At 37.2% G+C, this 24,492-nt stretch overlaps 1 protein-coding gene across 2 annotated transcripts; it reads left to right on the top strand.

Annotated features, from left to right (window-relative positions):
* The first annotated feature begins 2,113 nt into the window (after positions 1-2,113).
* On the top strand, positions 2,114-23,787 carry TUBGCP5 (tubulin gamma complex component 5). Of its 2 annotated transcripts, XM_068681464.1 has the most exons (24): positions 2,114-2,352; positions 3,455-3,508; positions 3,585-3,693; positions 4,701-4,797; positions 5,402-5,512; positions 6,069-6,148; positions 7,196-7,331; positions 8,352-8,469; positions 9,864-9,953; positions 10,500-10,593; positions 10,896-11,142; positions 11,331-11,533; positions 12,254-12,369; positions 13,292-13,560; positions 14,505-14,703; positions 16,099-16,287; positions 17,285-17,467; positions 17,752-17,836; positions 17,957-18,077; positions 19,048-19,226; positions 20,052-20,177; positions 20,760-20,848; positions 21,652-21,752; positions 22,774-23,787. In XM_068681464.1, the coding sequence occupies exons 1-24, from the start codon at positions 2,156-2,158 to the stop codon at positions 22,818-22,820; spliced, it is 3,240 nt and encodes a 1,079-aa protein (XP_068537565.1). In that variant the 5' UTR covers positions 2,114-2,155; the 3' UTR covers positions 22,821-23,787. The 2 variants fall into 2 exon arrangements, with proteins under 2 accessions (XP_068537565.1, XP_068537575.1); XM_068681474.1 differs by lacking the exon at positions 5,402-5,512.
* The last annotated feature ends 705 nt before the right edge of the window (positions 23,788-24,492 follow it).

The following is a 24,492-nucleotide window of genomic DNA, read 5'->3' as shown; positions in this document are numbered from 1 at the left end:
ATATATTTTTTAAAATGCTACTCGTGATATTCCAAGCATTAATTACTATAGTGTGTACCACTGGTGTCTACTGACTCTGTAGATCTGAATTTATGCCTAGGACAACAAATTATGGGTCAAAACACTGCTTGGCTAAGTACCGCTCAACTTAAAGGCAAAGAAATTTCTTCTAAAGTAGGAAACAGAGAGAGAACATCAGAGGAGATGTAGGAACACCAACAATGTATACACTTTTTCTACTAGTGTTTTGAAAATTTGGTTTTTGTAAGTAAGGCACCGAAGCAGCACGCCTCCGACCTTCTACATCTGAAGCTCAAGATTTAGCCTGCCTTGGTAAAAGTGTGCCAGTGCTCCTGAATGCACCACAATAGGACTGGAGGGAAGAGAACTGGCTGACTGGCTGAGCTCAGAGGGTGGTGATCAGAGGAGCAGAGTCTGGCTGGAGGCCTGTGACTAGTGGTGTTCCCCAGGGATCGGTGCTGGGTCCGGTCTTGTTCAACATCTTCATCGACGACCTTGATGAGGGAATAGTGTCTGCCCTCAGCAAGTATGCCAATGACACAAAGCTGGGAGGAGTGGCTGACACGCCAGAAGGCTGTGCTGCCATTCAGCGAGACCTGGACCAGCTGGAGAGATGGGCAGGAAGAAACCAAATGAGATTTAATAAGAGCAAGTGTAGAGTCCTGCACCTGGGAAGGAACAACCTGAAGTATCAGTACAGGCTGGGGGACGACCTGCTGGAGAGGAGCTCTGAGGAGAAGGACCTGGGGGTCCTGGTGGATGGCAGGTTGACCATGAGCCAGCAGTGTGCCCTTGTGGCCAAGAGGGCTAATGGGATCCTGGCGTGTATTACAAGGAGCATGGCCAGCAGGTCAAGGGAGGTGATCCTCCCCCTCTACTCTGCCCTGGTCAGGCCTCACCTGGAGTACTGTGTCCAGTTCTGGGCTCCCCGGTACAAGAAAGACAGGGATCTCCTGGAAAGAGTCCAGCGGAGGGCCACAAAGATGATACGGGGCCTGGAGCATCTTCCTTATGAGGAAAGGCTGAGAGACCTGGGTCTGTTCGGCCTGGAGAAGAGAAGACTGAGAGGGGATCTTATCAATTGCTATAAATCCCTGAGGTGTGGGAGACAGAAAGATTTGGCCAACCTCTTTTCAGTGGTTTGTGGGGATAGGACAAGGGGCAATGGCTGCAAGTTAGAGCACAGGAAGTTCCACATCGACAAGCGAAAGAACTTCTTCACGGTGAGGGTGACGGAGCATTGGAACAGGCTGCCTAGGGAGGTTGTGGATTTTCCTTCTCTGGAGATATTCAAGGCCTGTCTGGACACCTACCCAGGCAGCCTGCTCTGAGGAACCTGCTTTGGCAGGGGGGTTGGACCCGATGATCTTTTGAGGTCCCTTCCAACCCCTACAGTTCTGTGATTCTGTGATTCTGTAATGGCCTCAAGTTGCCCCAGGTGAGGTTCAGGTTGGAAACGAGGAGACATTTCTTCTCAGAAAGAGCAGTCAGGCACTGGGACGGGTTGCCCAGGGGGGTGGTGGGGTCACCGCCCCTGGGGGTGTTCAAGGAAAGGTTGGACGTGGTGCTTGGGGACATGGGTTAGTGGGTGACAGTGGTGGGAGGGGGGGTGATCAGACCAGATTATCTTGGAGGGCTTTTCCAACCTTAACGATTCAATTTTACTGTTGTTAGGAATACGAAATTATACAGACTATTGTGTTTTTACAGAAAAAAGGCCTTAGAAAGAAACACCCTTTCAAAAATACACAAAGCATAGCAACAGAATTTAACAAGTGCAACACCATTTATTTTAAAAAGGACATTTTTGTGCTGCTCATCTGACCACTTGGCGGCCCCTTTGGTTGTGCCGTTTTAAATGCTTCCGTGGTGAAGAGCAAGGCTCTTTTTCGTCACCACGAAAGAGGAGAAAAAGAGACAAAATCCCGGTGAGCACCCCGCCGCCATAACGGCGGACAGGGGCCGCGAACCCGCGTCCCACCGAGGGCACCTTCCCCCTCCCGCCTCACCCTGAGGGACAGGGAGAGCTCTCGCGAGAAGTCTCCGCGAAATCTCGCGAGAGGCGCTGCGGGCGGCTCTGTGGCGCCTCCCGCAGGCGCTTCCCGCCCCCCCCCCCATCCCCTCAGCCGCCGCCATGGCGGCCCCCGCCTCGCCCGGCCGCCGCAGCCGCTTCGAGCAGGAGCAGGAGCGGGCTGTCCGCGCCCTGGTGCGCAGCATCACCGGGCTGCACGGCGGCAAGGAGCCGCCGCGGGACACGGGGACCGAGCAGGAGGCGGAGACGGAGCTGGAGCGGTTCCAGACGGCGCTGGATTTCGCGTGGTCCAACTTCAGGTCCGCCCCGAGCCGCTGGGGAGGGACAGGAGGGGAAGGGGGAGGGCAGGGGGAGGGCAGGGCTGGTGCTGTCCCTGCTGTCTGCCACAGCTTCTTCTTATTCACCACAAATATTTGCTGTAACGTATCCTAACATCACATGCAGTGCTTCCTTGCTACAGAAGCATCACATGCTGGCTGAAATCCCTGCTGCCAGGCCTGCAGTTTCGTTTTCCAGTTCGTTGCTGTGACGCTTGGAGGTGATTCTAGGCTGTCCGTCTAAATTCAGGCTGTTGAATTTGACTTTCACCCCCCTGACTCAGATGCAGTTAGTTTTCATTTCTCTCTGCAGTCATACGAGTTCTCTCCCTGTTTTTGTTCCAATCGTTGATGGAAACTGAGGCAGAATATTAGGCTGGATTCAAGGGCCTGTGTATTGGGTACCTTGTGCTCACTGCTGTCAAGTCCCACTTCATGGTTTCTCTGTCTATATAACATATATATATATATATATGCAAAGAAACTTACTCCTATTTTAATTTCTCTTTCAAAGTCTATTGTGCCTTTTACAAGTTACTTACTTTTTAATTCACATACCTTTGTTTTACCTTCCTGTGTATTGATCAGGCTCTCTTTTCTTCTAGGCACCCTCCTTTGCCATTTTTAAGGGAGCTTCTTTTGGGTTTTACAGGCCTTCCCTTGTGTATGTGCTGCCTGTGCTGGTGGTGCAAGTCCCAGATGATTTTTGTGTGTTTGACACAGATGCCTTTGACAATAGCGTTCTTCATCTCCTTGTTCTGCTTGACTTAACTGACGACACATTTTAATTGCTTACTTTGCTGTTACAGCAGTAATTCTCCATTCAGTTGAAATTGCTGCTTAAACATAATCTGCATTCAATTTTTCCATCTTTAAGGTCAATTGTAGTTAATCCTTGCTGAGATCAGAGGCGCAGAGATTAAATTCTGTTGATGTTTAATGACGTTGCAGAACTAAGCATGCTTTATTAAAAGGAAAATATATTAAGATAATAAAGTTGTCATCATGTATGTAAATCAGCTTTATTTTCTTCCTTACATAAATTGCCTTCTCAAACTTATTCTGATACAGATTTCTTACACAGGTTTCACCGTTTTCTGGATGTGAACAGTCATAAAGTAGAGAGGACAATAGAAGGGTGAGTTTCATGTTTATGGACTAATAATCGAGGAGTTAACTTTCTTGAAGTGTTATTGAAACTTTTTTTTCGTTAGAATACATGAAAAATTGATAGTTCATTCTGACCTTGGAAAAGCTGCAAGCTGGAAGAGACTAACAGAAAAGTTTCTGAACTCACCACTCCCAAATGTTGAAGAAACAAAAGTATGTATGTCTCAATTTCCTTCTTTTTTCCACCACCCTTGCGTTTACACTCATGAAGCGGGCTTCTGTTGTAATGTTGAGTTGGAAATTTTTGGTGACTTAACAGTGAGGTTTGCAGTTGCTGTTCAAGCTATGGATTTGCAGGGTTGTAGTTTTCCCATTTGTTTTAGAAATAGGTTTATCGTTTTTTTCAGGGTTTCAGCATGCACAGTTGGATGACTTAAAGGTAATCTTTTTGCTGCAGAGCAGACATTTTGAGGTCAACGTTATACAGATGTTGCAGCTGAATTCCTGTCTGTTCTAAAACAGTAGCTGAACAGAAGTTCTTGCACTTAAGTAACAAGACTGCAATTTTTGGTTTTAGTACTCCCAAATGGAGTGTTCCTGTCCCATAGCTTCTTTGTTGAGACCATTTGTGTGTTTTGCCTTTGGTACACTTCGCTTCAAATCTGTTTAGGATGCGGTCTGGATGGAAATGGTGAAAGTTGTCTCACTTGGACATTTTCTAGTGCGATAGTTTAATAATGAATTTGGCCTTTGAAAACTGGAAGTTTCTTCAGCTCTTGAGCCCTCAATAACGTACACGTATCTTGACTTATTGTACTGTATGTACTCTAGATTTTTAAGTAAGTACCTTTAGTTGTTCTTGTTTTGAGAGTCAAATAAAATTAAAAGCCCACATAAGCACTTTATACTTGAATGTTCCAAGTATTGTAAGACTTGAAAAAGTTATTTTCTTAAAGGAGGTAGATAGCAGAAATCTATCTGGCTGTTGACCATTTGAAATAGTCTGCTGAAGAGCTATGGAAAGTCAGAATAAGGCCAAAGAAAAAAACTCACTTCTGATAGCAGTGGTTGTGCTCTAAGCAGGTATCAGGAAATAGACCATAACGCCAGTCTCCGCAGGAATTAATGCAGAGCATTCCTACAGATAATAGGCTGAATTTGTTCCTAACCAAAATCATTTAGTCCTCTTATTGACTTGTTTTTTTTAATGTGTTTTAAAGACAGATACACACTATTCCATACTGTCTCTTCTGTTATGTTTGTCTGATTCTCCATCCAACACCACCTATGTGGAAAAACCAAGACAAAAAGAGACAGGTAAGTTTACAGCTTTTTTTGTGTTGCTAGTTAAAGATACGCTCAATTAATGCAATCTGATAAGAAGGCCATTTTTCCTCTCCATCTTATTATCTCCTTCACATCGAGATGCATTATTGATTGTCTTTTTTATGATTTATACATTTTATGTAGCCTGCAAATAGCCTTTCCTACCCCGTTTATGTTACATTGCATAATTAAGCTTTCCAGTCAGGAAAACACCTTGGGAACTGTTTCTGACTTGTACTGCTGTCACTTACTAATGTTCTCTACCTGTTCAGCAGCTTACACACTCAAAGGCAGACAACTGGTTTCTGTCCTCAGTCTCTGTCTTGCACCTTAATAGGAGGTCTGTTGAAACAGTTCTGGTAATATAAATTCCTACGTTCCTAATGTAGTCAAGGAAAGCTAAATGCCTTGGAAGGTTTCCAGAGGGAGATCCCAGTTGCCTGCATTCCAGAGTAGGACTGTTTCACTCAGTGCCTAAACATGAGGCTTGTGCTTAAGTGTGAGTGGATACCATCCCCCATTTGTTTACAGTGTTGTATCATAGACCGAAAGAAGAATATTTCAGACTAACCTAAAGAAAATCTTGCATCTTAAGATTCCTTTTTGAATGATCTCTGCACATTCCCTCGGCGGTGTTTTGAATGCACTTTCAGCCCCTTCCAGGAATGTGAATATGAAGAGGTTATCTCAAACAGCACTAATTACAGTTGAGTAAGCTTCATGTTTCAGATAATATATTGTAAGTGTGACTTGTTATTTTTTAAACTATTACACATCACGTCATTGATATGTGGTGTCTTTTTTTTTTTCGGAGAGTAAGATGACCCTTGCTTTATTGTTGGTTACAGTCCAGTATGCTTGTGCATCGGCAAATTACAAATTCAGAATGTCTCTGCCAAGCTAAACGAGATGAGTTACAATAAGTAATACGTTGCATCCTTGCATGTTTTTCCAGGAATGAAGTGTAGGGTAGTGTATGTAGTAGAGATAAATATGCTAGTGGCACGCTTTACTGCATATTTTGAGTGTACAAACAAAAAAATTGAGAATGAATAAATAAAGAATATACGTGGTCGTTACCACAATTTGTGTGTCGCGTTGAAAGCGTATAACCTTGTTAAAGGAGTGGTGGTGTAACCTGAAATGGATGGGAATGCCTTTTGTTTTAGATTTAGGGTAAAAAGGTAATTATAACTTTGGAAATGTTTTTAAAGAAGACAGAGTGATGTGATACTTAATATTTTTCTTATTTATACTTCTAGAAAAGGAAGAAGAATTTGATTGGGGAAAGTATTTGTTGGAAGGAGAAGAAATTTACCTTGGCCCAGGTGCGGATTCACCGGTAAGTAATTTCTTAAGGTAAAAAAAAGTAAGCATATAAACTGTTTTAATGTATCTGGTTGAGTTGCCCTGGCTTCTATGCTATGTTAGATCAATTCTCACAGGATTCCCTACTGTGCTGCTTCTAACTTAATACCGTGAAATACACACAGACTCAAGCAGAGTATCAATAATGCAAGTGCTTTTGTTCTTGACCCTGTTCTGACTTAGTTCAGCAACTAAGCTGGCCCTTTCTGCTGACCCTTCTGCCTGCTCCTAATCAGAGCTTCCTGTAGTTCTGCAGTTAAACGTGCTTCCACTCTCAAGCTCCAATTCCCCTGAAAGGTTTTTTGGAGGAAAAAAAAAAAAAAAGCTTTCCTTTGGCAGCCAGTGTACTCTTCTGACCTCTCTCCTAATTAACAGGCAATTGCAAGGCTTAACCAGATGCTGTCCCTGGTATGGAGGGGTATGACAATGTTTTAGCACCAACATAGGATGTATTATGACAAGAGGAGATCAGGACAACAGCAAATTCTCAATAATTTTGCAGTACTAGCTGAAATTAATAGAATATATGTGGATTTCCCTGATCATGGTAACATAGGCTTCTGGAATTTAGAAGCTTACCAATATTGTGAGAAGTAACCAGTATGGCACTAAGTAGGGAGTAGAGGAAGTTCAGGAGTTCATATCACATTTTTGAGTCTCAGGAGACGTTCTCCTGATAACTTTGAACAGCACAGCAGCGTTGTCAGAGCCTTCTCTCGTGTGATTGTGGGCATGGAGAATATGTTGCACAAATTCAGTAGCATGTGCTTTATGCTATACCTAAGACCAATTGTGTTTGATTTCCTTGCAGATAAAAACAAATGCTTCTTCCACCTCAGACATGCAGCCTTATTGTTAATATAACTTAAACCACTTAAACTCTGGGAGACAGTTACGTTAGTTTTAGTGTTGTGAATTGGCTTTATAGTGAAAACAAATAATAGGTTATGTTCAGCTTCACAGATCAATAGAAACTGAATATAGATCTGCCTATTATACTGGATTTTGTTACACTTGCTAGGATTGGTCTGGAGAAAGTGAAGAGGAGGAAGATACTCAGCCTTTGAGTAGGGAGGACTCGGGTATTCAAGTGGACAGGACACCTTTAGAAGACCAAGATCCAAACAAGAAAACAGTACCTAATGTTTCCTGGAAAGGTTAGATTAAACTGTAGTTCTTATAATCATATGTGCTCAAATTTAACAAGCTAATGCTACTTTTTTATTATTTAGTTGAGCTACTGTTAGACCTAGAATTGTAATTTAAAGATGCACCTTACTGGCACTGCCACTTGCTTAATTTTTAACAGTAAAGTAACAACATGGAAGGCTTGATTTGATTTCTGTTGAAACTAATGGAGAGGGCTTCTGCTTATTTGTGTGGAAATATTCTAAGATAGAAATGAGAACTTATACAGTAAATGTAACATGCAGTTTTATGGATATAATGTAATTTTTTTATTTTAAAGTATCAGAATACTGAAATAATGTGATTGACAACAGACAGTTGACTCAGTTGTAGATATGAAACATTTTTGAAAAATCAGTTCTGTCATTCAAACACCAGTTGGCTTACTCTTGAATAGCTTCAGGCAATATTAACTGTAGCTGTATATTTTTGCATAGAATAATTTAGGACACAAAATACCTTGTATAAATAGACTGTAATATTCATAAGGCTTATAATCAGTAGCTATCTAACTAGGGTTAGGTATAGTTTTCTTGATAATCACATTTAAGAGAAAAACATTTTTAGGTAATGTACTGAATGAATAGTAAGAAGGAACAAAGAGAAAAAGCTAAAAATATTTGGCACTTTATTTTTTTAAGTCAGCTTATGTTTAAGTCAGCTTAAGTTTTGTATACATTGTTTAACAATTGCCTGAAGCACATTCTGTGACAAAGAATTGAAAACTGTATAAATGTCTGAGTTTATTTTCTAGGACTTTTCCTTAACTTTCAGGAGATAAGATATGTCTGTGTCTCTGTGTCACATAACTTCTGCATGATGGTATCATGCAAGTGAGCACATTGAAGTAGATGTAATTTGTGATTTATTTGAAAAGATCTGTGCTTCTGCAGCTGAGTGCATGGGCTTATTAATAACTTCTCCTGTGTTTTTATAAGCATTTCTCAAACAAATAGAAATACCCCACTCACTATCCAATGTTTTCACAGTCGGTGAACCTGATGCCCGCAGCTGGCTGGAGCAGCATGTAGTTCCTCAGTACTGGACTGGAAGAGCTCCTCGTTTTTCACATAGTTTGCACTTGCATTCCAACCTGGCTGCGGTCTGGTAAGAAAACAATACCACCTACATATTCCTTAGTGGCATATAATTTTAAATAATGACTTTATGAAGCATCTTGACCATTAAAGTGAAAAGGTAGTATAGTTTCTGCTGATTTAGGGAAAAACACAATTTAGTTAAAAGGGTACAAATTAATAAGGTAAACAAACGAGCTTTTTTTTAATAATTTATTTTCCTTGTATGTAGTTTTTATTACTTTTGTCATTATAAGAAAGAGAGTTTTCCTTTTTCAAAGAAGCAGATGTTACTGTTGGAATTTTGTTTGGGTGGACCCTTCTGAAGGTCTCTGTGGAACTAATGTAAGTGGGTTGTAAGTGGTCCTGGAAATTACGAATTCCCTAAAATTTAACTTGTGGTTTATTTTTGGTATCTTGCTTAAAAGGTTAATCTTAAACAGTGCTTTTATGGGAGAAAAAACATTCCAACATCCTCTGTGGTGTTGGAAAGAAAATGAGAAGGTTGTTTAATTAAATAAAAAAAACAAAAACTAATGCCTGATCATCTTTCCTTCAAATTCTGAAGGATCAGTACTGCATGAATACAGACCATTAGATTTGTCTTTGGTTCCTTAATTTAATGAATCTCATAATCAAGAAGTTAAATTTATTGTAGTGTCAGTTATATTGCCAGTTACGAACCAAAGTTTACAGTCGATATTAGGAAATCAGTAACATAAATAAAGCAATACTACTTCTCTTATGAAGTTCTGTTAGCAGATGTGTGATAAATAAACAGTATTAATCTGGATTATTGAATTTTTAACATGATTACATAAATATTGCCATTGATAATATTAACGACTCAAAATACTACGGATGCAAATAATTTTTGCATACTTTACTAAAACGTGAAAAATATTTTGGAAGAATTGTGCAACACGGGATCATAGGGAAAAGTTCTTAGTTGCTAGTGAAAGCTTCCAGTCCTTAAGCAAACTTTTTGGAAAAAGTATGAATTTTGTGATATGGGTTAGAGAAATTGGTATGTTACTTTTTAGCTTAGTACTTTGAAAGAAAGAGTTAACTCCATAACTTTTCATGGCATTGAGAACGAAATGGTAAGTAGTCACAGGTCAAGAATAAAAAACAAAACAAACAAAAAAAGCTTACCCCCAAAAAACTCGGATTCAATAATTTGGGTATTTGCTTAATGGTTTGTCTTGTTATGTACATGGTATTTGAGTGCTTTCCATAGTATTTTGCTTAATGGTATGAAAAAAAAAATTATTGTTTGTATACTTAAAATGTCTACGTGAGCATCGTGTCTACCCAGATATAATTACAGCAGGACTGAGCCTTAATAATATTGCTTCATCCTTACTTTCAGATTATTCATCTGTAATTTCACCCTTAAATCACTTTCATTTCATGTTTTACAAGGGACCACCACTTGTACGCCAGCGATCCTTTGTATGTGCCAGAAGAGAGAACACTAGTCACTGAAACTCAGGTTATACGGGAAACTCTATGGTAAGAGCAGCATCAAAACCTGCGTTTTAACTTCTAGTGCTTTAGCATCCTCATTCAAGGAAATAACAGATTAATCTTTGAAGTTTTACCTGATGAAAGAATTATTACTGAGTGTTTAGCTTTCAGTGTTGCTAACAAGAAAAAATGCTGCTAGAGTTTATCTAGCCATTCAGGTTCACAAAGAAGAAAGTAGCTTACTGCTTCTTGTATCTTCTGATTCCTCAAGTCTAACTGTTAAGAACCAACTTGTTCTTATCCTGCCCATAGGGATTTTAGTACTGTGTCCATTTTTTACAAAGTAGGTTTGACTCATCCCATTATTGAAAAATACCTCAGCTGGAAAGGAATTTTAGGTTATGCTTGCCTGGTGTCAGTGTTTTATTGTTCTTGTAGCAACAACTTAGAGCACCAGTAGCATTGTAGTGGATCTGTGGTCCCCTTTCATTTGAAAAAAGGAAATGGTAGGGAGAGCTAATCCTGTTATTAATTATATAATTAAGTCCATTAAGGGGTGAAAAAGCATTACTCTTTTCATTTCTTTTCAAGGCTACTTTCAGGAGTGAAAAAGCTTTTCATATTTCAGTTGAATGATGGCAAAGTGGCTGTGCGCAACGATATTATTGTAACTCATTTAACCCATGTAAGTTGTTCCTGAATCTCAGCTGAATATCTGTCAATAGGAAGATGCAATTTTTGGGGAATAGGAAACTAAACTGCTTGTGGAAAAATGATATTTCTGTAATTGTTCTTAATTTAGTCAAAACGTGCCTGACTTAATAAAACAGAATGAGCTGTTCCAGTATGTGAAAATGTGATAAACTGATAGAGATGGCAAAATTTCATTATATTTTAATTCATAGAAATATCTTGGGATTTAATTGTTATGCTTTATAAAATACAATTTATTATTAGATGATTCTAAAAAATACATTTTTTTTCTAGAATTGCCTAAGGTCTGTACTGGAGCAGATAGCAGCATATGGTCAAGTTGTGTTCAGACTACAGAAGTTTATTGATGAAGTGATGGGACACAGCCCGGAAAATGTAATGCATGGAACTGTTTCCACTCCAAAGAAAACTACTGAAGCCCCATTCAGAACCTACCAAGCTTTTATGTGGGCATTATATAAATATTTCATTAGCTTTAAAGAAGAACTTACCGAAATTGAAAAATGCATCATCAACAAAGGTACAGTGCATAGGAAATAGGCACACAAGTACATTTTATAAGAGGGAAGCGCACAAAACATTATGCAAATACGTTTTGAAACTGTGGAAGATGCTATGCTGCATTTTAAAAGCTCATGAATAGCATTGCCAGAATATGATTTTCTGCTGGATGTGCCTTTATACATTTTCTTTTCTTCCTCCCCTCAGACAAAACAGTCACACTTTCAATAGTGATAGATAAGCTGTCTCCCCGGCTGGCACAACTAAAGGTACTTCACAAAGTTTTTAGCACAGGAGTAGCAGAAGTTCCACCAGACACTAGAAATGTTGTACGAGCATCCCATCTGCTTAATACTCTCTACAAAGCTATTCTGGAATATGACAGTGTTGGAGAAGCATCTGAGCAAACGGTAGGGGAAATCATTTTCTCATGCTAGAATATTTGATATCTTAAATTTCTTTCTGGGGTGTGAGTTTGCTAGCTTACAGCTACTGGGGGTAGGGGGCAGATTTGGTAGTCATAATAAATTACTGTTCTCTGAGAAGAGTTCATTCAACCTGGACAAAGTAAGATTTATGAGGAGATGAGCAGCAGTGTGTTTTGGGGACTGAGGGGAGCAACTATGGGGAATCAGAGGCCAGAGAGCTGTTACAAAAGAAGGAGCTTTGGAGTAGCTTTCCCCTTGTGTTATTTCTACAGGTGCATAATTCAGTTAGTGTTGAAATGTAGGGTTTGGGTTTTACATTAACTTGCTGATTATACTAGTGAAAATGTAGTAGATACCATTGTGTACTTTCGTTTTCCTGTTTTCTGCGTTACAAAACCACAACATGTTTTGTGACTATCAGTTACAGCATAAGGGATGTAAGAGTGAAAATAATCAAAGTTGCTGTTCGGGTCTAACCCTAATGACAAAAGGCATATGGGGAACCTTGCACAATCAGTGCTGCCATCAAGAGTGCTAAAGCTGTAATTTTTAGTACAATATTTTATCTTTAAAAATCTTTAAGGATAGTTACGTATTTCTTATAAACTTAGGATAGCACAACTAACAGGTTAGACTTTGCCTTATTGCTTGTAATACTAAAAAAACCATTCAGCTACTTTCTTCTTTTTCCTTTAAATTCAGGTGTCCCTTCTGTTCTCTCTCTGGGTTGAGACTGTGAGGCCCTACTTACAGACAGTGGATGAATGGATAGTCCATGGTAATTTGTTTGATCCTGCAAAGGAATTTATCATTCAGAGGTAGGGATACTGATACTGGACCCACCTAATGCTGTGCAAGTATGAATACAAAACCTGCTGTAGAGCCTAGGAAGTAAATGGGGACAGTAAAAATAGGGTTTCATGTTTATTATTTCACTTGAGTAGAATTTGTTTCTTAATCATTCTATTATGGATTGCTTCAGATTTCCCATTAGGGAAATTACCTTAGATTTTGATCCATACCAGGTATTGTTCTGGAATAGAAATTATTTTAATTTTTCAATAATTCATTATTATGAAGAAATCCGTAGTAGTTGAGAACTCAAAAAACCTTATTGCATCCTACTTGACTTTTCTTTCTGTCATTCTATAGTTGTGTTTTCATAACTAATAATGGGTGATTTCAAATCCTACTTATATTTGAGCTTTGCTTTAAATTACATGATTTCGGTTACTTTCCAAGTAACTTCAAAGACTAGACTGTGCATGTGATACATAAACAGCACAAAAGAGCAAAGTGGACTAAGAATTGAGTTTCACCTACTCTGGAATATTTCAGCATTCCTAGTACTACTTGCTTCTCTGTGGGTTTTATGTACTAAATAAATCTGCCTGTCAGTCACTAGTAATTGTTATGCGTAGCACTGTGGATAATTAATTTCCCACACAAATTTAATTATAATTATCTGCCTTGTTTAGGGGATTTGGTTAGTTAGGTGTGTTGTGGTTTTTGTTGTTTTTTTTTTAATCTGCTGTGAATTGATTCTTTATTCCGTTAAAGCTATAAGCCTTTCTAGAAGTGTCTGGATAGTTTATGATATGAACTTATTTTATATGCTATGGATGTGCTTCCTGATTACCCTAAAAGAAGGGCAAAGTATAGAGCAAAGATGAAACTTACTTGTATGTATATTCATCTTTTTTAAAAGGAAATATTCAACAGCTTTTTATTTCTTTGCAGAAACAAAAATGTTCCAGTTAATCATAGGGATTTTTGGTATGCTACGTACACATTATATAGTGTGTCAGAAAAGACAGAGAATGAAGAGAAGATGAGTGATAATGCCAGTGCCAGTTCTGGCAGTGACCAAGCCCCTTCAAGCAGGCAACACACTATGGTCTCTTTTCTGAAACCTGTGCTGAAGCAAATCATCATGGCTGGAAAATCCATGCAGCTGTTGAAGAATCTTCAATGCAAAGATGGCTCTCCGCAGCAGGCTGCATCGAGGGGTGAGGTGGCACTTTGTCAAATACCATGCTGTAGGGTATCCAATAGCATGGGTGTATTCTATGTAACTGTTTTTCTGCAGCTTTAGAATAATGTAACTGTCCTTGTTATGTGTCAGTATCATGGTTTGTAACTTCACATCTAATTGAAAACCATCTTCCAGGGCAAACAAGTAACAAGAACAAAGCAAACGAAGATTGAGCATTCCCTTCCCTTTTTATGGCTTCCAATATTACTTTCTTAAGCTTGTTTTCATATGCTTTCAAAGCACATTTAATTTGTTATGAGACAGACAAAAACAGTTTTTGTGTTCCAACAGTAAAACTGTTTTGGTTTAATAAGTAGTTGCTTTTCATTACTAAGTGATTGAATAATTCTGAGATAGCACATGCAACTTCTTTAAAAAAAGCAGCATACTAATAATTAGAAGAAAGATATATTGACATTTTTATAGGTTTTTTTATTTAGGAATTTTTTGAATGATTGTAAAAGAACACAGCAGTATAACCGATGTTGCTTTTTCAGAAGAGTCAAAATACATTTTTTGCTTACTCAGTTTCTGTATGTTTAATAGAAATAATTGAATTGTTTTGGAATCTCTAGGCTCGTTTCCCCCCTTTGATGTGAGAATGTAATTTTTTCTCGGGGAAGGCTGCAGGGCAGTTTAGGTGCTAAGAATTAATTGCCTTTGCGCTTGGAGGAAGAAGTTCTCTGACAGTCTCTGATGAGCAATGCATTTGAACTTATACCTGACTTTAAGCATTAGACCTCCTGATTTGGCAATACTTGGTTCTAACTATGTACTTGAGTACTTTCTCGAATAGCGGCCAAAATGTAGTTTGCTAAAACATATCAAGAAAATACTAGATTCCACAGTTCTTCTTGAGTGGTGGTGATGTTATCTTCTAGAATAAAGTCTCACCATGAAATGTGTTGCCCAATTTAGATGCTGAAAGAAAGAGTTTGTATACGCTGTTCTTGGAATCAGTGCAGTCTCGCCTGCGGCATGGGGAAGAGTCTGTTCCAGATATTATTACAGAACAGCAGGCCACAAAGCAGAGCCTGATAAAGATGCAATCTATAGCAGAAAGACACTTGGAACTGGATGATGTCCATGACCCACTGCTGGCTATTAATTTTGCTAGGTAAGTAAACAACCACTTGCTAAGAAGGATCTTCCTGTGGTATTGTTGAGAGCAGTGTTCTACTTAGTGATATTTGGTAAACCCAAATTTTTATTGCTGCTGCAGTAAAAAAGCAAACACAGTAAAGAGTGCTGATAATCAGTGGCAGAATCTAAATAAACACTACACGTGTGCTTAGTTAAAGAAAAACAATTAAAATCAGTGAGGAATCTCCTATTGACATCTGTTAGCATAGAGAGGGAGTAATCTTTTTCATAACCTTTTTAGCACACAGATAGGTGTTTTAGTAGTGAATATAGCTGTAAAATCTAAACTTCAATGTGCTTGCTTGAAGTTTGTGTTCTGTATACTTGGTGCGTATTCTTTGAAAAATGCAGCTTTGTTTGTGGTGGTGTTAGAGAATTCAAAAGCATTGCAAAATTCTTGTTTACTGCATAAACATTGTTATTTTTCATAAAGAGGGAAGTCACACAGATTATAAATGTCTTGAGAATTAGCAGGAAAGGCTAACTCTAAACATCTTTCCTTTTTGTCATTGCAAATAAGAAATAGCTATTTATGTATTTGCTAAATACCAAATATCAATCATGTGCTTTCAGTTCAGTCTTAGAAGGAGTTTGTTTTAAAGAAATCATAATTAAGAGTAGATAAGACTCTATTACTTCTCTTGTTCATTGGGACTAATCTGGTTGTTAAAATTGACAGTAAGTTTATTTCAATGTCTGACTCATCCAGTCGGTATCTGCAATGAAGCAGGCTTCCTCTTACAGTTGATTCAGCTACCGAGCAGATTTTCAAAAATTGTTACAATTTTTTTTTTTCTGTGACAAAATAACTCTATTTACTGGATGTAGGCTGCCCACAGACGCACTCTTCCCATGGAATAATATTAAAGATAATACAAGTATCCCATATTTAAGGTGTCTCAGGCAAAATCCAGATTTGTGCCTTTTTTTCTTTACCTGACAGTTCATCTGGCTACTCCATATGCGTAACATAGTTTAAAAAGTTGATAATGATAAAGGGTTTATTAACCTGTTTGAACCCGACGTTGTTATTTCAGTGTTTGATTATTATTTATTCCTTTGTGATTACAGTGCGCTGTTCTTTTTCATGCTCTTATGCCTGGTCATTATGTGTTGAAACTAACAAGAAATGGCCAGTTATAATATCACTATTTCACGTAACTGTAATATTATATAATTATATAGCTATATAACTGTAACTCTTTTAATATAACAGTTACAATTAACAGTTATAAACCGGCTTTTATTCTGCAGTAATTTTTTGTAGAGTAGAAGCTCCAATTTTGAATAAGATTTTCAAAGGTATGACATTTTTATATATTTTAGGAATTATGTGCCTTCTTCCCTAAGTAGTGTGTTTATTTTGAAGATTATATTTGGAACAGAGCGACTTCCACGAGAAGTTTACTGGTGGGGACGTTTGTGTGGATAGATCCTCGGAATCGGTCACCTGCCAGACTTTTGAGTTGACTTTGAGGTCTTGCCTTTATCCTCACATAGACAAGCAGTACTTGGAATGCTGTGGTAATCTGATGCAAACTCTAAAGAAGGATTATAGGTAAGAAAGTAAATCAGTTTTCCTCAACATTTCTATTTAGCAGTGATACGCCACTTACTACAAACATATTTTTTATTTCAAAGATTTTGACTGAAAAGCCTCAAAGTGTGTTGTATTTCTTCTGCAATTTGTTAATCACCAAAAAAATCATTAACAAAGAAAGGGGGGTTTAACATTGTCGTGAGTGAAGCTTTGGTCTAACTTGAATTGACAGCAAAACCATTGTTTGTCTTGAGTGGTTGTTTAATAGAGAAGTTGTTTCAGATTGTATTTTTAATAGTGTTGCTGTTCGAAACTGGAAGGCAAATTTTAGGAGGCCAGAATATATTTATTTAATATGAGATTCAATTGCAGTAATATAAAACTTGTATTATACGAAACAATATTGCAAAAAAACACAAATATGTGTTTTTGCTTTTGTTTTTTTTTCTACATAAAGTGAAAATGACTATTCCTTTTATATTTTAGGTGGTCATAAGTCACTGATTTTTAATCTCTCTAAAGTACTTAATGAAGTCACTGTGCTTTTAATCTGCCTATAGGACTTAATGTATTTTTATAGTTTTTGTTTCTGATAAAGTAGTTAAAATCACTTTGATCACTTTTTGGAGCTCTATATTGAAGTCCCTTACTACACAGAACTCTCCCTGAAATTGCATCTCCTTTCCTAAGTTCTGTTTAGAAAGAGGGACGGGATTGCTAAAGCTGTCTTTGAGAATAGCCTAGCCTGTAAGAAGGCTGAACTCCATGAGCACTTCTGTTGAAGATAGTGTGTTGTTCAAACTTATAAGAAATAATGGGATGATTATTTTGTTTTATTTGAATGTACTTGAAGGCTGCCTGAGGGGTAAGCATAGGATTTTGTGTGGATTTCATTGAATTTCTTTTCAATACTGAATTTTTGCAATGAAGAGTTCTAATGTTTTGTTCTGTAGCAACTATTTGATTTTGCTTGTATGATTAAGCCTTCAAAAATGTTGTATCTTTCCCTGTTTAGGCTTGTAGAATACTTGCAAGCAATGAGAAACTTTTTCTTGCTTGAAGCTGGTGATACTATGTACGATTTCTATACATCCATTTTTGACAAAATACGAGAAAAGGAAACGTGGCAGAATGTTGCTTTCTTAAATGTTCAACTTCAAGAAGCGGTAGGGCAACGTTATCCAGAGGACAGTTCAAGGTAAAATGCAAAATCCTGTAAAATACACTTTAGTTATGGTTTCTATCATATCTGCCCATAGTAAAATACTTTACTTGCATAGGTCAATGCTAATTATTGTGTATTCATTACAAACAACTGTTTTAATGAAGCTTTGAGCTTCATTAAAGCTTCTTTCTACACACCTCTACCTAATTAAATTAGACAATTGATATTTAATGATAAGAAATTAAAAATATCTGATGGAGGTAGCCAGTGATTTAAAACAGATCACCATCAATAAAAACACTTCTTTCTTTGCATAGGTTGTCTATATCATTTGAAAGTGTTGATACAGCTAAGAAGAAACTTCCTGTCCACACCTTAGATGGCCTGACATTAAGTTATAAGGTAAAGTGTAGTAAATTAATATTGCAGTGGTTTTAATTCTAGAACAGATCTGAAGTGTTGCGTTACAGTGACTTACCTTTTCTTGTCTTGTCTTTCTGTCTTATCCTCTGCTCTTCTTAGGTTCCTTGGCCTGTGGATATAGTTATAAGCTTAGAGTGCCAAAAAATTTACAATCAAGTATTTCTGCTCTTGCTGCAAATAAAGTGGGCCAAGTATAGCCTAGATGTTTTACGATTTGATGGTAAGAAACTGTTTCAGTGAAAGATACTCTAAAAACTTTTTCTGTGGTCTAAGGGTATAAATAGTCTGCTGCCTTCTTCAGTTTTAACTAGTATTAACAAGTTAGAAGTTTGATTCATTCTGTAAAATACAGAATTAGTTTCAGAAATTAGATATATTAAGCAGGGTATATTTTTCACATTGTTTCAGCCTCAGGGATGATAGCGTTTATCCATGCATTCCTGTTGTCTCTGTGGTTCAGGTCTGGTTAGTTTATATTGAAACTTGCTTCATTCTTCAGACTTTGCTGTTGAAAGGTCTGTCCACCACACCCTGGTGTTTTGCTTTATTTATAGCCCAAGTTTTATCAGTAATATCTTGCAAACAAATTAAGGAAACAAAATGAAAAAAAAAATACTCTGAGGTTGAAACAGTAAGCTAGACAGGAATAGATACTTGAAGCTATAATTTAAATATTTGAGGGTTGTAAAAAGAGATATCTTGGTGTCTTCCTTCACTGGATTATGCTTTTCCTTTCCCATATAAGTTCTTGTCCTAGAAAATTCTTGTCTAGAAAAACAAATTATAAAGTTGATGCTTCATCTATGTTTCGTGCATCAGTTAACTAATTATTTTCCTGAAAGTTTTCTGTTGTTTAAACTTAAACTTTATGTATATATTTTTGTTCTAGTATTTTCCCCATTGTGGAGATAGTATGCACGTTTATTTTTAATATAGTTGTTTGTTTTTCCTTTCACATAAATAGCTTTTAAATAGCACTTCCTATTCTAGTATTTATCAAATTGCATGGTGGATATATTTTCAAACTATTTCAATATATTGCTGCTATATTTTAATAAAACACCTGAATTGCAAGAAAAAAATTGTGTCACACAGAATAATAAGAAATAAAAATTAGTTTCAAGTTACATTTTAGCCACAGTTTGTCTTCATAAATGCTTCATTTAAATACTTTTGCATTTTCTTTTTAGAACTAGTCAGTGCTGCAGAAAACTCACAGGTTAAGGAAGGAACCTTATTAGAACACGGAACACTTCCTCTATTTGGAATGCAAACAGAAAGTATAAAACAACAAATACATCGCATGTTCCTCTTAAGAGTGAAACTTATGCATTTTGTTAACAGTCTGCACAACTACATCATGACAAGGGTTTGTCTTACATCTTAATTTTCATTTATACTAAGAACTTGTAACTGAAGATGCAGTATTATTTTTTCTTTGTCTACTGAGACCAAATAGGTGCAAATAAAAAGCAAGATCGTGTTCTAATGTCCATTCTACAAAGTGATTTGAACTTAAAAATATATCAGTATTTATTTGGCTATTTAAAATCAGTAATTCTAAAAATACTTTGTAAGTTCTTCATGCGGACAAATCTTTTGATATAATTAGTTCTTTTCTTTTTGGTTGTTTCTCCCAGTGTTATGTTCCTAGCGTGCAGTCATGTCAAAATATGTTTTTTAAGCTGTTAAATCTCTTAAGAGATATTATACTTTCAAAAGTATTCCGAAAGACATTTTTATTTAAATTGATACTTCTCAAAAAATATCTAGTGTACTGATCCAAATGTGTATGTATAACCTTTCAAAAACAAAGGTAATGCCTCTAGATTCATATCTGCTTTACTATTGCCTTTTTTGATCTTTTATGAAATCAATATTCTCTAAATCAACTCTTCCGGGGATAGTATGCCTGCCTTTCTGCTGTGACAATGTTCTTATTTAAGTGAAGAATGTCACTGAGTTGTGAGAAGAGCTTGAAGTTTTTACTGTGTTGGTGGTAGGGAGGTTGAGCCTGAAAGATGCAATTGGAAAGGGCAGAGCAAATGAATGGAGCAATTATAGGCTCTCTCTCTCTCTCTCTCTCTCTCTCTCTCTCTCTCTCTCTCCCCCCCTCTTGAAAAAAAGTCTTAAAAGAGAGTTGTAAGCACTTGTGTGGAACACTGAATTTAATAACTGTGGTCTTCTCCTTAAGATTCTTCACAGTACGGGCTTGGAGTTTCAGCACCAGGTAGAAGAAGCCAAAGATTTAGATCAGTTGATAAAGATTCATTACAGATACCTATCTACAATCCATGATCGCTGCCTGCTGAGAGAAAAGGTGTGTAAAAAAAATGGAATATTTGGTGCATTGAGGTTAGCAGGACAAGAAAATGGTTTAGTACTATGATGCCTGTTTTGCAGTTCATACATATGTAGCAGTATATGGGTCCCCTAAAGGAAATGGTAGCTCATCCAGAGTTAACACTGTGATTCAGTTTCTCTTGCAAGTCTCAGCTCTAATTCTATGAAGGAGAGAAGAGAAGATAAAATGAAATTCTTTACACTGGGTTTCACTTAATTTACTTGGTTTTGAGAGAAAAGATGTTGGGATTTGAACAAACCGAGACTTGGAAACGTAACGAGGATTGTATATGTTGGTGTGGTAGGAAATGGAGATTCAAGGCTGTAGCCTTCTATTCCACATGCTGTCTGTACTAGTCCTCATCGAAATAATCACAGAAATGAATGAGAGAGCAAATACAAAACACATCTTAAATGTGAAGACTCGCCATGTACCTAGGAGACTGTGTTTTGTAGATCAGATTAAATGGCATGGGATACCTTTGTATCCGTAATAATGAAAATGATGCTTAACAATGAATTTCTGACTGCTGTTCCTTTTGTTTGATTGTTACTTTAGGTTAGCTTTGTGAAAGAAGCTATAATGAAAGTGTTAAATTTGGTACTGATGTTTGCAGACCGTTGGCAGGCTGGTTTGGGGGCTTGGAAGTAAGTATACATACCTAAAAATTCTACATGGTCGTGATTTCACAGCTCAGAATGTGCTTTTGAGTTTTTTTTTGCCCATGAAATAACAAGAGTTTGCTCAGTGTTTAACACCAGAGCTTAACAGATACCAGAGGCTAATTGATGTTTATTTTTAAAAAGTGAAATTTATTTTAGATAGAAAAATAAATAGAACATAGCAAGTTTCGTGCACTGATGTCAGTGTATATATTCAGTATTTACTAATTAAAAGTGTGCTTCATACGTAACTTTTAAATGTAAAGTCTTGAAAAGATTGTAGAGCATAGCAACAAAAGGTTTTCTTTTCAATCATGTTTGCTCATAATGGTAAAATGAGAGGTTCAAGGGCTTGGTTTATGATGGAGTTTCCTAGCTGTGGTTTAAAGTTGTAGGCAGCCAGATGCTGACTTCATTAAATGTTTTTTGAGAAGTGGGAATATTGCTCCAACAATAGGGACCAGGGATGGCTGTGCTGAAATTCCAGTGAATCATAGGAATAGTAGTTCTTGTCAGTTGGAACCACACAGTTCCTCCTAGTAAACATAAAGATCTCTAGGGGGATAAAGAAATCATTCCTAATGCCATTGCGATAGCGCTCAGGCACTCCTGTCTAAATTGCCTGAGTTTTCTCGAAGTGTTATACACAGACATAACTGAAATATCGTGAGTTCAAGGCAGATTGCTGTGCAAAGAGCACTCTGGTCATTCACTGGGAAGTTGTCGTTATATTTTGTAGATAACAGTTGTTCAGCTGTTAAGTGTACCTCTGTTAAACTGTTCTGTAGGATGGAATCCATAGAGAAGATGGAATCTGATTTTAAAAACTGTCACATGTTTCTTGTAACTGTCCTCAACAAAGCTGTCTGTCGAGGCTCTTTTCCTCACTGTAAGTACATGAGGCTTTTCGTAAACCTACACTTCTTGGGACACAAGCTTTATTATGAATATATTTTAATCTGTTTGTCCATACATCTTAAAATATTTAGTTTGTGAAAGGTATTCAGGGAAGCGTGAAGCCTTACTTTTTAATAAATTCAATCATTATTCTTGGAGTATGTGTACCATACTTTATTTTTTATGACAACTACCTTCAGTTTACCTCTTTGCTTGAGGAAAAAATGACTGATGTAGCCAAGAGTAACAGGCAGTCTTCTACATGAATAAATGAAACCAAGACCTGGAGAGCATATAAAAGCATTCTTTCTGATGTTGCTGGGTGACAGACAGTTGTGATACATCTTAAACGGATAAAGTTTTAGTATTATGATGACTTAAGTGCAGCTGCTCAGAGCTCTTGGCTCTGCCCATCCATGTAGGAGGTTGCTTCATCAGTAGCAGAAACAGCAGAGGAGGATGTGGCTGTGCTTCCACTTGCATACTGATATTAGCTTAAATTGCCAATCGATGCCTGTTTGAGATAAGGGGGCAACTTCTGAATGGGGTTAGCTGGGATGTACATGCACATTCACCTTGCTTCTTTGAGAGCAGTACTTTCCAAAAGGAAGCAGGATGGGCTTCTGAAAGAGGTTTATGTCTTATATCAGCGCAGTTTAGCCTACAAGAGCTTGTCTGTAAGAACTGTCTGTGAGAATGGCTTACTGCACATAACTCCCCCCAACTTTTATTCATTTTTTTATTTACAGACATCAGTATTTCTTGACAGTTCGCTCTTTCTTCATAGTTCTTATCAGTTTTCCATTAGTTATTTGAGGTGGTAGCAAAAATGGCAATATGTTGCCTGAAATGTCAGAGATTCGTAAAGTTTTAAACATCTTACCATCTTAAATCCTGAAATGTTAAAATTTTAAAAATAAGCTGGTATCTTCCTGTTTAAACTACAACGCTGAATATTGCAGTGAATGTTTGCAGACTGCAAATACTAACTTTTTTTATGGTTTACTTCACAGTGGAATCCTTAGCTTTGTCACTGATGGCTGGCATGGAACAAAGTTAACACTTGCACCTGAACTACTAAGCAACTGAAAGCAGCGTTTACACTGAATTTCCATTGTTAACTGTGAGCATTTTACACCCCATTTTGAAATGTGTCTAGCTAAATAATACTGATGGTTTGGAGTTGTGTAAAGTATGTTAAAATGTAAATGCTGTACAGGTATTTAAGTGTGTTGGTTGTGGCTGTACTTTTCTCTGTATGTATATGCTTTAACATCAAAAAACGTGCAGTGTAAAATGCATCCTTTGTAAACAGTCTCACTTGAAAATATATAAACTGTATTTCATGCTGTATAAAGGATTTTTTTTCCTATTATAAATGATTGTTGATTTACTGTTTCCATTAATTTTGCAGCTCTGAATAGGTCACATGGCAATGTGGAGTGGTATGGCAATTCTTATTATTCAAAAGTTTTGTTGAGTTCATTTTAGCCTCTTCTTCCTTTGAGAAAAGGAATCATATTTGCTTAATGTTCTTAGGGAACAATTAAGACTGTTACAAGAAACTGGTATAACAAAATACAACACCAATTTAATTAAAGGATATTATTGCAGACCATAAAATACCAGTATTTTGAATTTAAATGATCAATATTTACTAATTTTAGCAATAAACTCATGTCAGTTTAAGCATGATCAAGGTCACAGTGTGTGATATATTAATTTTAACTACTGAATTGCTGAGGTGTTTGAGGTGGTCAGATATGACTTGACCCTTCTTCAAAGCCGTTTGCAAACAAATCTTTTAACTAACTTCTTGTAAAGAGGTAGATCATAATACAGAAGGGTACATTTTTAGAGAAGTAAATGTGGGGCTTGTTCTGCACAAGATGACTTGATCTGTCTTCTCCCTATGGAATTTTCTCTGTAATTCCGGCATTGATACACCTCTATGTTAAAAGAGAATATCAATCACAGCCATTTACCTTTTTATTTATTTGAATAAATAAAAGATATAATAATTGTAATTCCACCGTTGTGCGTGTATTTCTGCTGGAACCTAATTGGTAATTTATTAAAGCTTGAGAGATGTTCCTGCTATGGAAGTAGAGTATTTACTACCAGCCATGAGACTGTGGCTTGTGTTATGAAACAATTCTTTGCAGCTGTGAGTTGCTGTGTTACTTCACATGAAGAGGAATGTTGTGAGTCTTGTGTGAACAGGACATCTCAAAAGGTTCTTCAAAGCTACAACCATTTTTTTTTTGTATATAGCACTAGGAAACTTCCTACTATCCTGTAGCATGTTCTTTTTTGTTTGACTGAGTGGAGGTTTTGCTTTATAGAGAACATCTTGTATTGTCCTCTGCAACTGCGTAACAGTTTTCCAAGAGAATATTTTGTGTGACAGGAGGACAGCTCCTAACACAAGTAATTTCTGCTTCCAGTTTATCGTGACTGGTTTTCGTTTGAAATTCCACGCAACGTATCGCATGCAGAGGCAGCATATATGCTCCACTAAAGGCTTCTTGCTCATTCAGGGTAAAACTGAATAGCACACTGGTAGTTTTTAATTGTATACTTATACTGGGAAGTTCAGCATTTGCATGCACTGGCTCATTATTTTTTGAGTATATGTATGTTATGTACTCTATGCTCTTAAAAATCTAAGAAGCAGTTGCTTTATTCTTCCTTTCTGTACAGTGATTACCTTTACCTTCAGTGAAATTCTT

Source organism: Anas acuta, chromosome 1, assembly GCF_963932015.1.
Source record: "Anas acuta chromosome 1, bAnaAcu1.1, whole genome shotgun sequence".
Classification (NCBI taxonomy): Eukaryota; Metazoa; Chordata; class Aves; order Anseriformes; family Anatidae; genus Anas; species Anas acuta.
This window is presented reverse-complemented; position numbering and strand designations above follow the sequence as displayed.